The sequence below is a fragment of the Salvelinus fontinalis genome, chromosome 3 (genome assembly GCF_029448725.1).
Source record: "Salvelinus fontinalis isolate EN_2023a chromosome 3, ASM2944872v1, whole genome shotgun sequence".
Taxonomy (NCBI): domain Eukaryota; kingdom Metazoa; phylum Chordata; class Actinopteri; order Salmoniformes; family Salmonidae; genus Salvelinus; species Salvelinus fontinalis.
Genome location: NC_074667.1, coordinates 44,080,801 through 44,096,295, shown reverse-complemented (window position 1 = coordinate 44,096,295; position 15,495 = coordinate 44,080,801). Strand labels below are relative to the sequence as shown.

Sequence of the window (15,495 nt, the reverse complement as noted above, 5' to 3'; positions counted from 1 at the left end):
AAACGTCGAGGCGGTTTAAGCCTGCACGAAACACAGACCTTATTTGAAGTAGATCAAGACATTCTCTATGGAACAGTAAAATAACGAAGGAACCCCTTTCAAATTCAGCCGCAAGTTATTACAGGAATTATAACGCGTTGACTTTCTCTCTAAACCATATATACCTTTGACTAATCCGGAAACTATCACCTTGAAAACAAAACGTTTATTCCGTTACGTATTTTATCTAACGGGCGGCATCCATGAGTCTAAATATTCCTGTTACATTGCACAACCTTCAATGTTGTCATAATTACGTCAAATTCTGGCAAATTAGTTCGCAAAGAGCCAGGCGGCCCAAACTGTTGCATATACCCTGACTCTGTGTGCAATGAACGCAAGAGAAATGACACAATTTCACCTGATTAATATTGCCTGCTAACCTGGATTTCTTTTAGCTAAATATGCAGGTTTAAAAATATATACTTGTGTATTGATTTTAAGAAAGGCATTGATGTTTATGGTTAAGTACACATTGGAGCAATGACAGTCATTGATTGATTGTTTTTTATAAGATAAGTTTAATGCTAGCTAGCAACTTAATGCATTCGCTAACAGGCAGGCTCCTTGTGGAGTGCCATGTAATCAGGTGTTAGAGCATTGGACTAGTTAACTGCAAGATTGGATCCCCCGAGCTGACAAGGTTAAAAATCTGAGGCAGAACGTTCCTAGGCCGCCATTGAAAATAAGAATGTGTTTTTAACTCACTTGCCTAGTTAAATAAAGATTAAATAAAGGTGTAAAACAATAAAATAATAATCGTCAAATCGGCGCCCAAAAATACCGATTTCCGACTGTTATGAAAACTTGAAATCGGCCCCGATTAATCGGCTATTCCGATTAATCGGTCGACCTCTAGTTCAAACCCCAAGAAACTAAAACGCTGTCCTCTTCCTCCCTAATTGAATTTATTTATTTTTTAAGTGGGTACCACTTAACAGTGCTTTAATCCTCCACCATAGAAAAAAAGAAAATAAGTATGGACAGAGCCCTCCACACTGCCTCTCAACTACAAAATGCTCCCAGCATGCACACACAGAGACAGAGAGAGACAGAGAGAAACAGAGACAGAGAGAGAGGGGGAGAGAGAGAGAGAGATTGAATGAATGAATGTTGTTTTGCCCACTATTCAGATTCAGGATGTTCACAAATGTGTTTGTATGACAGCAAGAAGCATCTCACCTTAAAGCGGCGAGCCAGGAACTTGTTCTTCATCTCCAGGTAGTTCCCCTTGTGCATCTCAGTTTTGAAGGGCTCATTGAGGATGGCATAACGTGGGTCGTTCTGAATGTCCTGCCAGCGGGCATAGCCATGTCTGAGGTTCCCCCGTCAGTGAAAACAAACATTATAAAAGAACTTCACATCACAAATAGCTTTAAGACTTCAGCTCCTCTGAGACCAGACAAGTGAATTACTGTGCACTGTGAATTCTGAACAGCTCTGTAAGATGCAGAGGAAGGATACGTTACGATGCCAGCCAGCAACCAGTAGTCGTGGCGACGGTGCCAAATGTCATACATCTTCCCAGATGACACAGCGGCCCGCTCCTCATTCTGCCACAGGGTGTGTAGCTCTGACAGAGATGAACAAACATTAGACCTGACCAAACATGTAGTGTTCCTTCCTATACCTTAGCTGTCCTGTATGGCTCAATTGGTAGAGCATGGTGCTTGTAACACCAGGATTGTAGGTTTGATTCCTGCTGGGGCCACCCATACAAAAAATATATGCACGAATAAGTGCTTTGGATACAAGTGTCTGCTAAATGGCATATATTAAATTATTATACTACCTGTATCTCCTGCTCATCCCTCACCTGTGAAGCCTCCGTCAGCGATGTTGAACATGAACCTCATTTTGAAGCCGTTCTTCTCCACCTCCCTCCTGATATCCTCTGTCTCCTCCTGTGCTTCTTTCTCACCATTCAGCCGACCCTCGGGCACTGGCATGTCCTCACTCTTGGGCTCGTCTGAAAAAACTAAGTAAATGGATTGACTAGATTCCATTTTTGAGTTCCACCCTCAGGAAAAAGTGTTGCCTCACTAATATACAGTAATGTGTCTTTCACTCTTGCTACTCAAAGAGTGAGAAGGTTTTCAGGTTTTTCTTGTTCTGCATTTACCTGGCTTCAGTTCCTTCTCCTCAGGTTTGGCTGGGGCAGGATCACTGTCTCCTTTATCTAAAGACTTCTCTGTCTCTCTACAAGGCTCCGCTAGGGGGTCATAGACAGACACATGGCCAAATCAAAACAGAGAAATGTCACAACTGACTTTTATGAGGTGGGACAAACCAAAGCCAATACATTAACCATTTACATCTCATTGGATCATAATAACCATGTAATGCACCACTCACCTTTTGGTGAGCTTTGATTGGACGACAGCTCTGTCTGTTTGGATGGAGGATCTTTAGGATTGGTGGATGGCTCTGGAAGTGTGGAGGGTGTGTCTGTCCTTTCACTACCCTCCTCTGAGGAGACTGGTTTGTCCTCTGTACTGCCCTTCACTGTCTCATCACTGTCAGCAGCCTTGTCTGTCTTCTCTACCTGGGAAGATGACTCTGTACTTAGATTAGTCTGGAGAGACAACCATCACAGATGTGGAGAGAGAGAGAGAGAGAGAGAGTCAGTTTACATTAAAAGGTGATAGTTAGAAGGTGGCATATGTTTTGAATTATAAGAACGATTCAATTAGATGTAGGGGAAAAGAAAAGTATGAAGACAGTAAAAGATAGAGGGATAAGAAGGATAAAAGACAGGGCAATTAAGAAACATCTCAGAAGAAGAGGAGTGAACTCTGACCTCCAGTTCTGGTAGCTTCTTGTACTCTAATTCTGTGGTCTCCTTGTCTTCAGTAGGCCCTGAGATTGAGTCCATCTTCTCTGTAAAAACAGCAAATCAATCACCAACATTGTCTCTCATTTCCTGTTTAATAAATCAAGAGAACTAACATAGGTGAAACACACACACAAACAAGGTAAGGATGTGTAGCTCGTGCCACCACTTGGAAGAAGCTCCAAATGGACATGAAACTGCAGGAGCTGGTCTTCTTGAATGAGTTCAAAGCTAGGCTCAAATCTCTGGTGGACAATAAAGTGAGGGGCTGTCAATGTTTTGACCCTTAGATGTACCACACCTTCCAAAATATTTATTGCCTGCTCAATGTGTAAATGTATGTTTTTAAACTGTGGTGCTTTGTGTTTTATGTTGTAATTATGTCTGAAACTGTGTGCTGCTATTTTGGCCAGGTCTCTCTTGGAAAATAGTTATTTTTTTATCTCAATGAGACTAACCTGGCAAAAAACTAAAAAAAAACAAATGTGACTCTGACCTGGTGGGACAGGAGTGCCAGGAGGCTGGGGTGTGGCTGCAGGGCTGGCAGGAACAGGGGTGTTGGGGTCAGAGGACAGACTCTCAGTCAGTTTCTTCAACTCTAGTCCAAGTGGGATCAGGTCTGGAGTGCTGTACTTTCCATTGACATGCTCAAACTCCTGGACCTGGATAGACACAACAGTGAGTTAACAATCTATGAGAGGACACTGGGTTTCTCCACTATTCAAGAATTTGTATTGATAACATGCTATCTAAAACCAGATGCTAAAGGCAGGGAACCAGCCTTACTAAATCTAAACATAGGCTACAAGACATTGCTCATCCCAGTTAGGAGGGGAACTAGTTGTTTTCTGCTGGGTTTAATTTATGTGATTGGTTGGTTAATTTTAATGATTGGTTGATGTGTACCTTTTTCCTGACCAGAGACATAACTCCGATCCTGGTGAGGACATGTTGGCGAGACAGCCCCTCTCGTGGGACACCGTCTGCAAAGGTCTCTGCCCCGTCTGCCCCCGGCTCACAAAGATGTCTCATGAACAGGGACACATAGGCCCTAGAGAGACAGGGAGACATCATACACAGACAGGTATGCATTGGAATGGGACGTAATGGTGAACAGTAGACTGTTGAGATGCCGTTGAATCCCAGTTAAAATACTCCTGAATACGAGATGAACTTTAAATACCTGAACTCTTTCTCACTCTTCCCTCTCAGGTCTCTGACCAGCCAGTGAGAGTTGAAGGCGTCCTGAGGAGGCATGCCCCAGCGCATGATAGCATTGAGGAAGGCCTTCCGCTGACGGGTGTTGAACCCCAGCACCTGGCACAGGGCATTATACCCACTAGTCAAATCAACACGCATACACGTTGTCTACTAAATTAAAACCAGAGTGCTTCCTTCCTTACCTCGATGTTGCCCCCTACGCGTGCCAGCAGGGGTGGCAGAGGTTTGTCCCTGTCACTCTTCAGCTGTCTGCGAGAGTGCCTGCGCCCACCTACAGAGAAACACCCCCACCATCAGCCAGGTGACTCAGCAACATCTTACCAATGATAGGTTCCAGGCCCATCTACACAGAGCAGAGCTGGCACTGAGCGAGTTATCTATAACGTAGTGATTACGCAGGTCTCATTGACACCCACCTTCCGGCCTCTCCTCGAAATCTTCGTCCTCATCCTCGGACCCCACGGAGTACTCGGAATGATTGTCTGAAAGATCATCCTGCCACTCTGAGCCACAGATCAGATCAGAGAGAAACAGCACAGTGCATTCACTTCTGCAGGGGCCCACTAGGGGGAGGGGGGGGATGGCACTGCACACCACTACAGTGGGCATGCACACTACTCCACTAGCGGGCAGGCATCTTCTACTGACTACTACTGACTAGCAGCAGAGCCTCTGTCTGTTCGGCCCTCCCAGCTACTACACTGGTGGACTGTGCACTTCATCAACACTTCGTCTCTGAGTGTGCTTTTGCTTTAGATGGGTTTTAAAACGGTTCCCCTTCAGTCTCAAATACCTATTGTTGAACTATGGGGGATAGTGTTATAGAGCACCTCAACACAACTTACATATTGTAAAGCTAAAGCAATATAAAGCAATACAGCTTCTAAATGTGTCACTATTTTCAAGCAAGCTGCTATAGTTATAGACACATAACCAAAGAGAGGTATAGTGTGCCACTCGTGTTACCAGAGGTATATCTAGAGGGATGCTTAGTTCACTAAACTTTTCCGTAGGAGGGGGAATAAGCATATAGTTCCTGTTAAAGCAGAAGAGAAATGCAGGCCAGAGTGTACAGTACAGTATGGGGCAAACCTTGGTCCTCCTGAGACGTGTCGTTGTAGTTGACCTGCTTGCGGATGCGTTTGCCTTTGCCCAGGTTGCGGGCCAGATCCTCCTGCTGCTGCTCATAGTGGTGCCTCAGCAGCTTCTCCCAGTAGTCTGGATCCACATTCTCCTCCTGCTTAATGATCTCCCGCTGGGGCTCCTCCTGAACACACGTACGCCCACAGACACACACAGGAACACGCACACAGTGAGAATACTGAACAAGGAAACAAGGATACTACTGGGTAAACAAAGTGGTTAGCTTAGCTACTACTGAATAAAGTGAGAATACAATGAAGAGAGACGACTGTATACACATGCACACACTGTGAGAATACATAACAGAGCCACTCCTAGACATAGACACTTTCAATGCTGACTGAGTGTGTGTCTGAGTGTGTGTGTCCTTACCTCAACGTCCTCGTCTTTGACAACATACTGGGCCACCTTGAAGGAGCTGAGGTATTCGTTCATGTTCTGGATCTCAGTGTCCTCCGTAGCATTCTGGCTACGGTCCAGCAGCTTGGAGATGGCATTGTCATCATAGTGAATGACACTGCCCTCATCTCCATCCTTTATGTCCCCTGGAGTAAACACAAGATTCACAATATACTGTGTCAGAGGAACACAGACTTACATCTTGTTCAAATCAGTTAAAAACTGCGGTATGTTCCTGGCAAAACAGGTTTGACTTTTTCATACAGAAATGAATTGTAATTGTGACACATTGTAGTCAGTGTAGTCAGTACGCGCATCATTAGTCTTACACAGTTTCTGGTGGGAACCCATGGCCCGAGCGGCCGCCTCCATCTCATCCTTGAAGAGCTCCTCAGTGCCAAATTTGAGGATGTCGTCCAGCTCCTGTTTGGACATGGAGCCGGTCTTGGAGCCCAGGCCGGGCCTCACCACGAGGTGGGTCAACATCATCTTCCTCTTGGCCACCTGGGTGATGCGCTCCTCCACGCTGGCCCGTGTCACGAAGCGATAGATCATCACCTTCTTGTTCTGACCTATACGGTGGGCCCTGCTGAATGCCTGCAGCAAAGAGATGGAGGGAGGGAGAGAGTGAGAGAGGGGCAGAGACAGATACAGAAACAGAACAGGGAGTCAAGGAGGAAGAGAAATGTAAAGAGACTATTCACAACTCTGTGAGGGTTCTAATGCATACAGACGACAGTTTATTATGTAGCCTATCTTAGTGTGTACCATGTCCCACAGTACCTGGATATCATTGTGAGGGTTCCAGTCTGAGTCGTAGATGATGACAGTGTCTGCCGTGGCTAGGTTAATGCCCAGGCCTCCCGCTCGGGTGGAGAGCAGGAAGCAGAACTGCTGTGCGCCCGGTGCTGCAGTAGAAATGTCACACAGTCATGGAGTGTTACGCAAGTGTGTGAGTATAAGTGCTGTCTGTGCTGCTCCCTGCTGGACAAAGACAGAACAGCAGCGTAACTCACCATTGAAGCGGTCGATAGCCTCCTGTCGTAGCCCCCCTGTGATGCTTCCATCGATGCGTTCATATTTGTAGCCCTCATATTCCAGAAAGTCCTCAAGCAGATCGAGCATCTTAGTCATCTGGGAGAAGATGAGAACTCTGTGTCCTTCATCTTTGAGTTTCCTTAGCATCTTCTGGAGCAGGGTGAGTTTGCCTGAGGACTTGACCAGCTGGTTCCCATCATAAGAGCCATTGGGTAACACTGGCGCCTCCTGCATTTACACAAAGAGCAAACAACCCAATGAGAAAGCACAGCACATCACACACAATCAACTCTCACTAATAAACACAAATACCTGCATGTTGGCAACCTATAAACTTCTACAATACATGGCTTCCCTTTGCCCTCTCTCCTCCCCTATCTCTCCACCCTCCCTCACCATGGCTGCCACTGGGAACAGGTAGGGGTGGTTGCAACACTTCTTCAGGTCCATCATGATGTTGAGAAGGGACACCTGGTTGCCCCCGCCTTTGGAGTTGAGCGCCTCAAAGTTCCGCGTCAGGATAAACTTGTAGTACTTCCTGTTAGTCAGAGGTCAAAGGTGAGAGGCGGGATTAAGCCTGGGGGTACAACTCAGAAGAGGTTTTATACAACAATGGGAGGTCCAATAGAAAAGTACTAGAAGAGGACTAACTAACTTCTGCATGGGGCTGAGCTCCACTCGTACAATGAGCTCTGTCTTGGAAGGCATGTTCTTGAAGACATCAGCCTTCAGTCTCCTGAGCATGTGTGGGCCCAGCAGGTCATGCAGCTTCTTGATCTGGTCCTCCTTGGAGATGTCTGCAAACTCCTCCAGAAAGCCCTCCAGGTTACTGCAGACAGAGAGAGCACAGACACAGCAAAACAGTTTATAGATCCCTTTTAAAGACGGTACAGTCAATGTTAAAATGAGCAATGGCCTTGGCTTCAGTCAGTACTGTAAGGAGGACCCTGTGGTCACCATTGCATCTCCCTAAGCAGTAGGTCTTTACGCTCTGCTACAGCAGCAGGTAGCAGGCCCCATAGGCAGACTGCCAGGCTAATGGAGGGGCCCAGGGGGAGGTACAGTACAGCTCTTACTTAAATCTCTCTGGGGTGAGGAAGTTGAGCAGGTGAAACAGCTCCTCCAGGTTGTTCTGCAGAGGAGTGCCAGTCAGTAGCAGCTTATAGTAGATCTTATAACCGTTGAGGATTCTGAAAAACTGAGGTACAGTGACAGAGACATTAGAGGCTCAACCAAGCCACAAATAGAGTTGAGTAATAATTATATACGAGGTTGATGAAGTTGAAAGGGAGGAGATGGATAATATATTGATAATAGATTGTAAAGAAATCAGAATTTTGATCGTAAGAAACGGACTATTAGACAATTTACCAGTGACAAAGACAATAATGACCAATTACATCAATTTTTAGAATGCACTGGTTTAATTTGAGGTGTTGGGTTACCTTTGACTGGTTGTTCTTCAGTCTGTGGGCCTCGTCCACCACTAGACAGGCCCAGTTAATGGAGCCCAGAATGGTCTGATCAATGGTAATCAGCTCATATGATGTCAACAATACATGGAACTTGATGGCACTGTCTTTCTGTCAAAACCAAAACAGAGATTCTAGATATGACAACAACTCTCCTTTCTATGTAAATTACACACTTGTCGATGTTCACTGAGATTCAATACATTGTAAGTGTAGTTCATGGGGATACCTTCATACGGAAGACCTTGCGGCCTGTCTTGACTGTACTGTCCTCAAAAGTGAACTCGTTCTCCCTGATGACCGCTCGGCTATCTTTGTCCCCAGTGTAAGTGACCACGTAGAAGTCTGGGGCCCACATCTCAAACTCCCTCTCCCAGTTGATGATGGTGGACAGGGGAGCACTGACCAGGTATGGCCCTTTGGAGTGACCCTGAAGGGGGAGGACATGTTTCAGTCATGACTAAAGATACTATTTGACAATATATGCAACAAATTGTATTACTTTAATCAGTACTGATTCTATTGTGTTGTATTTACCCAAAGGACAAGTTTTCTTTTTTACAACCAAATGTCTATTTTTGATGTAAATGATATGTTATAGAAAAAGGTGTCTGGACCCTTCTATAAAATTCCATTTACATCAAAACTAGACATTTGGTTGTAAAAAATAAAACTTGTCCTATAATAACGTCATAGAACATTAATACCAAACAAATAGACCCCTGTTCTGTATGAGCCTGTCCTCCTCACCCACCTCCTTGTAGAGTGAGTAGAGGAACACGATGGTCTGGACAGTCTTGCCCAGGCCCATCTCGTCTGCCAGGATAGTGTCTGTGCCCTGTGCCCAGGAGAACCGTAACCAGTTCAGACCCTCCAGCTGGTACGGATGCAGGGTGCCCCCAGTGGCATTGATGTACCAGGGTTGATGTTCAAACTTGATGGTAGGCTAATGACAGAGAGAGAACAACCAGAGGTATATCAGTTGATTGTTAAGCTAATAGGACTGTATGTTTTAGACCCTAGTAATGATGGCAACTCACATCTATAATTGGGGCATCAGGGGGGATTTCTCTCTCCCTCCTCTTCTCCTCCTCTTTACCCTTCTTTCCCTTTCTCACCACTAAGGGGCGCTGGTCATCACCAATCATCTGCTCCCTGTCAAATCCCAGTAGACATCAACAAATAGTCAACTCAGGATGTGAAATCATGTGAAACAAATATGATTGTGTGTGTACTAGAGAGAGCGAAAGACACACACAGAGAGAGAGAGCGAGACAGAGACACAGAGGGAGGGAGAGAGAGCGAGAGAGAGCGAGAGAGAGAGAGAGCTAAAACAAAGTGTGAGATCTGAGCTGACCTGTGGTCCCAGTAGGAGTGTTTGCTGTGGTTATACTCAGGGACGTCAAAGTCATCCACCTCCCAGGTGCACTGGTCATAGGGCAGGTCTCTCCACTTGATCATGTAGTGCACATCTCCATCCTTATCATAACTGCAGGGAATGCAAGGAACAATGACCGTCAAAACTCTGAGCTTTTGGATTGAACCTCAGAATACAAAGACAATTACTTGTACACATTTCAAACCTGGGACAAAAATGTTTTATGATGCTGTAGATATGACTGTCTTTACTCCATTGTATATAAAGTGGTGAGTGTGAGTCTGGGTGAGAGAAAGTCCCTATAGGGAGAGGACAGTGTGTGTATGAAGTGAGCACCTGTGGTTGAGGATCCTGTGGATGACCATCCACTCTGGCTTGATGCCGTAGCGGTAGAATCTCTCCTCCATGGCAGCGTACTGCGGGTCTTTACTCTTCCTCTTCTCGTTGTTCAGCTCCTCCTCCCCAGAGCCGTAGTCGTATGGAGGGGGCTCGTCCATGTCGTTCTTCCGCTGGTAGTTACGGTACATCACCGCGTGGTACAGCTCTAACTGCACACACCACAGAGACAAGGGCATGGCTTAACCAACAATGCCGCGGATAAAGTATGACATGAAGTTGCCTTCCATATTCTTGTCATATTTGTGACAATGTGCTGTGACGTGTTGTCTTGTAAGCAGGAAAGTCCACAAATAGTTGTGTACCTGTGCCCTCCACTGGCCAAGTGCCCTTTTGGGTGGTGGTATAATTATAAAAACATTTGTATACTGTTTTTGTCATTGTTGTTCTGAACCCACTGCCCCCAAGTTCGCCACCCCCCACCCTTGCCTATACGGAGATTGCGCACGCCCGGTATCCAAACATGCATGGCTTGAAATGCAGTCACAGGTCGAGTGTGTGTAGCAAGCTACCTAGTGTAAATATCAACAGTACTGCCACAGCAGCATAACACTTGATAACACCTGATTTACATCATCAATATTCGGTTTGATTGTCTGATAGCCTACGTGCAGCACTTCATTTATTTCCTGATCAGAAAGATGAAATAATTCAGAATAGTCTACTACACCATGAGTAGGCCTAAAATTTCTAATCAAATCAAATATTATTTGTCACATGCTTTGTAGACAACATGTGTAGACTAACAGTGAAATGCTTACTTATGAGTCCTTTTCCAACAATGCAGTTAAAGATAAGATATTAAAATAATGAGTAGAAAATAACATGGCTATAGAGTATACAGGGAACAGAAAAATAACATGGCTATAGAGTTTACAGGGAGCAGAAAATAACATGGCTATAGAGTATACAGGGAGTAGAAAATAACATGGCTATAGAGTATACATGGAGTAGAAAATAACATGGCTATAGAGTTTACAGGGAGCAGAAAATAACATGGCTATAGAGTATACAGGGAGTAGAAAATAACATGGCTATAGAGTATACATGGAGTAGAAAATAACATGGCTATAGAGTTTACAGGGAGCAGAAAATAACATGGCTATAGAGTATACAGGGAGTAGAAAATAACATGGCTATAGAGTATACAGGGAGTAGAAAATAACATGGCTATAGAGTATACATGGAGTAGAAAATAACATGGCTATACAGCATACAGGGAGTAGAAAATAACATGGCTATAGAGTATACAGGGAGTAGAAGAAAAAACATCACATGGCTATAAAGTATATAGGGAGTAGAAAATAAATCACATGGCTATACAGTATACAGGGAGTAGAAAATAAGATGGCTATACAGCATACAGGGAGTAGAAAATAACATGGCTGTACAGTATACAGGGAGTAGAAGAAAAAACATCACATGGCTATAAAGTATATAGGGAGTAGAAAATAAATCACATGGCTATACAGTATACATGGAGTAGAAAATAACATGGCTATAGAGTATACAGGGAGTAGAAAATAACATGGCTATAGAGTATACAGGGAGTAGAAAATAACATGGCTATAGAGTATACAGGGAGTAGAAAATAACATGGCTATACAGGGAGTAGAAAATAACATGGCTATACAGTATACAGGGAGTAGAAAATAACATGGCTATAGAGTATACAGGGAGTAGAAAATAACATGGCTATAGAGTATACATGGAGCAGAAAATAACATGGCTATACAGTATACAGGGAGTAGAAAATAACATGGCTATACAGCATACAGGGAGTAGAAAATAACATGGCTATACAGTATACAGGGAGTAGAAAATAACATGGCTATACAGCATACATGGAGTAGAAGAAAAAACATCACATGGCTATAGAGTATATAGGAAGTAGAAAATAAGATGGCTATACAGTATACAGGGAGTAGAAAATAACATGGCTATACAGTATACAGGGAGTAGAAAATAACATGGCTATACAGTATACAGGGAGTAGAAAATAACATGGCTATACAGCATACAGGGAGTAGAAGAAAAAACATCACATGGCTATAGAGTATATAGGAAGTAGAAAATAAATCACATGGCTATACAGTATACAGGGAGTAGAAAATAACATGGCTATAGAGTATACAGGGAGTAGAAAATAACATGGCTATACAGCATAGAGGGAGTAGAAAATAACATGGCTATACAGTATACAGGGAGTAGAAAATAACATGCCTATACAGTATACAGGGAGTAGAAAATAACATAGCTATAGAGTATACAGGGAGTAGAAAATAACATAGCTATAGAGTATACAGGGAGTAGAAAATAACATGGCTATAGAGTATACATGGAGTAGAAAATAACATGGCTATAGAGTATACAGGGAGTAGAAAATAACATGGCTATAGAGTATACAGGGAGTAGAAAATAACATGGCTATAGAGTATACATGGAGTAGAAAATAACAAGGCTATAGAGTATACAGGGAGTAGAAAATAACATGCCTATACAGCATACATGGAGTAGAAAATAACATGGCTATAGAGTATACAGGGAGTAGAAGAAAAAACATCACATGGCTATAGAGTATACAGGGAGTAGAAAATAACATGCCTATACAGTATACAGGGAGTAGAAAATAACATGCCTATAGAGTATACAGGGAGTAGAAAATAACATGGCAATAACAATAACATGGCATATCTGTCAGTGAACAGCATGCAGACAAAACAGTTCTTTTGCAATATTTCAAATAAAATTGCAGAATAACAGGTTGGAAAGCAAATGGCTCCTGCTGAAAAGAGAAGACTCTAATCTGTCTGCTGTAGGCTACCAACATATTTTATCAACTTCCAAATAGGTCTTTTGAGCGAACTTTGTTTTAAAAAGTAAAGCAAGAGGGAGGTAGGCTTTTGGCACAAGCGCTTCGGCCTTCGCCAGTGAGTGAGCTGTGCATCATTGGGTAGGTCCGTGAAACTGTAAAGCTGTTTAAGGACTATAATTTCCTCTTCACTCTAACTAGCTTGCTTAAAATTTGTGATGAGTGTGTTGTTTCAGAAATAAATAACCATACGATAAAAAAATGAAAACATTCGTTACAGAGACAGTAGGCCTGTTATGAATTTCTAGATATGAATTATGAAAGTCGATTATTTATTTTTCAAGGGAGGTGTCCATTTCTTTTATTTTTTGGAGCACCTGCCCCCTGAAAGGTCTGTGCACGGCCCTGCTTGTAAGCCACTATATTTGAACATGGCTGACTTTCAAACACTGTGATAACTCTGACAGTCAGCAGCAGTCAGACAAACAGACAGATTATTGTCTCACCTGTAGTTCGCTGACCCAGGAGCAGTGCCAGTAGGAGAGACCAGCCCACTTGACAAACAGTTCCCTCTCCGGGTGGCCCTTCAGGGGGGGCTTGACCAGCGGGTCCACCATCTCTCCATCAGGGCCAGGGGGCACCTCCATGGGTAAGGGGGGATCCCCCCAAGTCCAGTGGAGAATCCTCTGTACCTTCCCCTTCAGAGGTGGGCACTAGAGGGGGAAAGAGAGTTGTTATGTGAGAGAATGGTATTATCCTCATTAGTCTATCTCTGTTCTCTCTTGGGAGCCTGCACAGAGAGTGACACTTTCCATTTTGTTTCCAGCAGTCTATTTTATTAATGGAGAGCAAAGTGCATTCTCACAAATAACATGGTTCATTAACTGGACCATTGTGGAGCATGTGACACTGACTGAACACTGATTGGTGGGAGAACTTGTTACTCACCATGCAGCGTGGGCACAGCCACTCCCCATTGGGTATCTCAGGCAGGGGAGGGTTGAGGCAGTGGATATGGTAGGAGGAGGGGCAGGTGTCACAGCACAGCAGCTCCCCTCCATCTTTACACACTCTGCAGAACTCCAGGTGGTCATCCTCTTCCTCAACCGCAACCTCCTCCTCATCATCATCTTTGGCCTCCCACTGGATGCCCTCCTTCTCCTGAATGCACAGATAAGGGATAGTGATAATGCACTTTGTAGTAACAATGCACTTCTGTCATAATGTGATAGAGATGATGTACTTCTGTTGTGTTTAATGACAGTCAAGGTTAAGGTGTACTACTCACACAGTGGGGGCAGCTCCACTTGCCCTCAGGGGCCTTCTCCAGTTCGGGGTCCAGACACACCAGGTGGTAAGCTTTGGGACAGGTGTCACACAGGATGATCTCCCCTCCCTGCTGGCACACCTCACAGTAGTCCTGGTGGTCTGTCTCATAGCCATCCCCATCCTCTCCTGCACACAAGACAAGAAACTCAGATACAAGTCAATGTAGTCTGTGTCTACACACACACAGCAGTAACAATCATTGGGTTATGAGGGTTATGGAATGAAGGGAGGATATACAGTGAGGGAAAAACATATTTGATGATTTTGTACGTTTGCCCACTGACAAAGAAATGATCAGTCTATAATTTTAATGGTAGGTTTATTTGAACAGTGAGAGACAGAATAACAACAAAGAAATCCAGGAAAACGCATGTCAAATATGTTATAAATTGATTTGCATTTTAAATGAGGGAAATAAGTATTTGACCCCTCTGCAAAACATGACTTAGTACTTGGTGGCAAAACCCTTGTTGGCAATCACAGAGGTCAGACGTTTCTGGTAGTTGGCCACCAGGTTTGCACACATCTCAGGAGGGATTTTGTCCCACTCCTCTTTGCAGATCTTCTCCAAGTCAGGTTTCGAGGCTGACGTTTGGCAACTCCAACCTTCAGCTCCCTCCACAGATTTTCTATGGGATTAAGGTCTGGAGACTGGCTAGGCCACTCCAGGACCTTAATGTGCTTCTTCTTGAGCCACTCCTTTGTTGTCTTGGCCGTGTGTTTTGGGTCATTGTCATGCTAGAATACCCATCCACGACCCATTGTCAATGCCCTGGCTGAGGGAAGGAAGTTCTCACCCAAGATTTGACGGTACATGGCCCCGTCCATCGTCCCTTTGATGCGGTGAAGTTGTCCTGTCGCCTTAGCAGAAAAACACCCCCAAAGCATAATGTTTCCACCTCCATGTTGGGGACGGTGGGAATGAGGTTCTTGGGGTCATAGGCAGCATTCCTCCTCCTCCAAACACGGCGAGTTGAGTTGATGCCAAAGAGCTCCATTTTGGTCTCATCTGACCACAACACGTTCACCCAGTTGTCCTCTGAATCATTCAGATGTTAATTGGCAAACTTCAAACAGGTATGTATATGTGCTTTCTTGAGCAGGGGGACCTTGCGGGCGCTGCAGGATTTCAGTCCTTCACGGCGTAGTGTGTTACCAATTGTTTTCTTGGTGACTATGGTCCCAGCTGCCTTGAGATCATTGACAAGATCCTCCCGTGTAGTTCTGGGCTGATTCCTCACCGTTCTCATGATCATTGCAACTCCACGAGGTGAGATCTTGCATGGAGACCCAGGCCGAGGGAGATTGACAGTTATTTTGTGTTTCTTCCATTTGCGAATAATCCCACCAACTGTTGTCACCTTCTCACCAAGCTGCTTGGCGATGGTCTTGTAGCACATTCCAGCCAAGTGTAGGTCTACAATCTTGTCCCTGA

General features: G+C 44.4%; 1 protein-coding gene across 12 annotated transcripts in view; it reads right to left on the bottom strand.

The window, feature by feature from the left end:
* Positions 1 to 15,495, bottom strand: part of LOC129849912 (chromodomain-helicase-DNA-binding protein 5-like) — a 196,710-nt gene that overhangs the window by 148,039 nt on the left and 33,176 nt on the right. For 8 of the 12 annotated variants that reach the window (XM_055916640.1, XM_055916641.1, XM_055916600.1 and 5 more), the window contains 28 exons: positions 14,020 to 14,186; positions 13,680 to 13,892; positions 13,238 to 13,444; positions 9,860 to 10,071; positions 9,503 to 9,634; positions 9,186 to 9,300; positions 8,900 to 9,091; positions 8,375 to 8,575; positions 8,119 to 8,256; positions 7,750 to 7,871; positions 7,329 to 7,502; positions 7,070 to 7,211; positions 6,652 to 6,901; positions 6,419 to 6,543; positions 5,965 to 6,232; positions 5,609 to 5,781; positions 5,186 to 5,360; positions 4,510 to 4,596; positions 4,276 to 4,364; positions 4,056 to 4,189; positions 3,779 to 3,923; positions 3,369 to 3,534; positions 2,840 to 2,919; positions 2,395 to 2,614; positions 2,162 to 2,251; positions 1,856 to 2,017; positions 1,504 to 1,612; positions 1,222 to 1,354 (listed from right to left, as the gene is read on the bottom strand). In XM_055916640.1, the coding sequence (XP_055772615.1) occupies positions 1,222 to 1,354; positions 1,504 to 1,612; positions 1,856 to 2,017; positions 2,162 to 2,251; positions 2,395 to 2,614; positions 2,840 to 2,919; positions 3,369 to 3,534; positions 3,779 to 3,923; positions 4,056 to 4,189; positions 4,276 to 4,364; positions 4,510 to 4,596; positions 5,186 to 5,360; positions 5,609 to 5,781; positions 5,965 to 6,232; positions 6,419 to 6,543; positions 6,652 to 6,901; positions 7,070 to 7,211; positions 7,329 to 7,502; positions 7,750 to 7,871; positions 8,119 to 8,256; positions 8,375 to 8,575; positions 8,900 to 9,091; positions 9,186 to 9,300; positions 9,503 to 9,634; positions 9,860 to 10,071; positions 13,238 to 13,444; positions 13,680 to 13,892; positions 14,020 to 14,186 (4,421 nt within the window). The remainder of the gene's footprint in view (positions 1 to 1,221; positions 1,355 to 1,503; positions 1,613 to 1,855; positions 2,018 to 2,161; positions 2,252 to 2,394; positions 2,615 to 2,839; positions 2,920 to 3,368; positions 3,535 to 3,778; positions 3,924 to 4,055; positions 4,190 to 4,275; positions 4,365 to 4,509; positions 4,597 to 5,185; positions 5,361 to 5,608; positions 5,782 to 5,964; positions 6,233 to 6,418; positions 6,544 to 6,651; positions 6,902 to 7,069; positions 7,212 to 7,328; positions 7,503 to 7,749; positions 7,872 to 8,118; positions 8,257 to 8,374; positions 8,576 to 8,899; positions 9,092 to 9,185; positions 9,301 to 9,502; positions 9,635 to 9,859; positions 10,072 to 13,237; positions 13,445 to 13,679; positions 13,893 to 14,019; positions 14,187 to 15,495) is intronic. The other 4 variants (XM_055916601.1, XM_055916647.1, XM_055916606.1 and 1 more) reach the window with 3 other exon arrangements.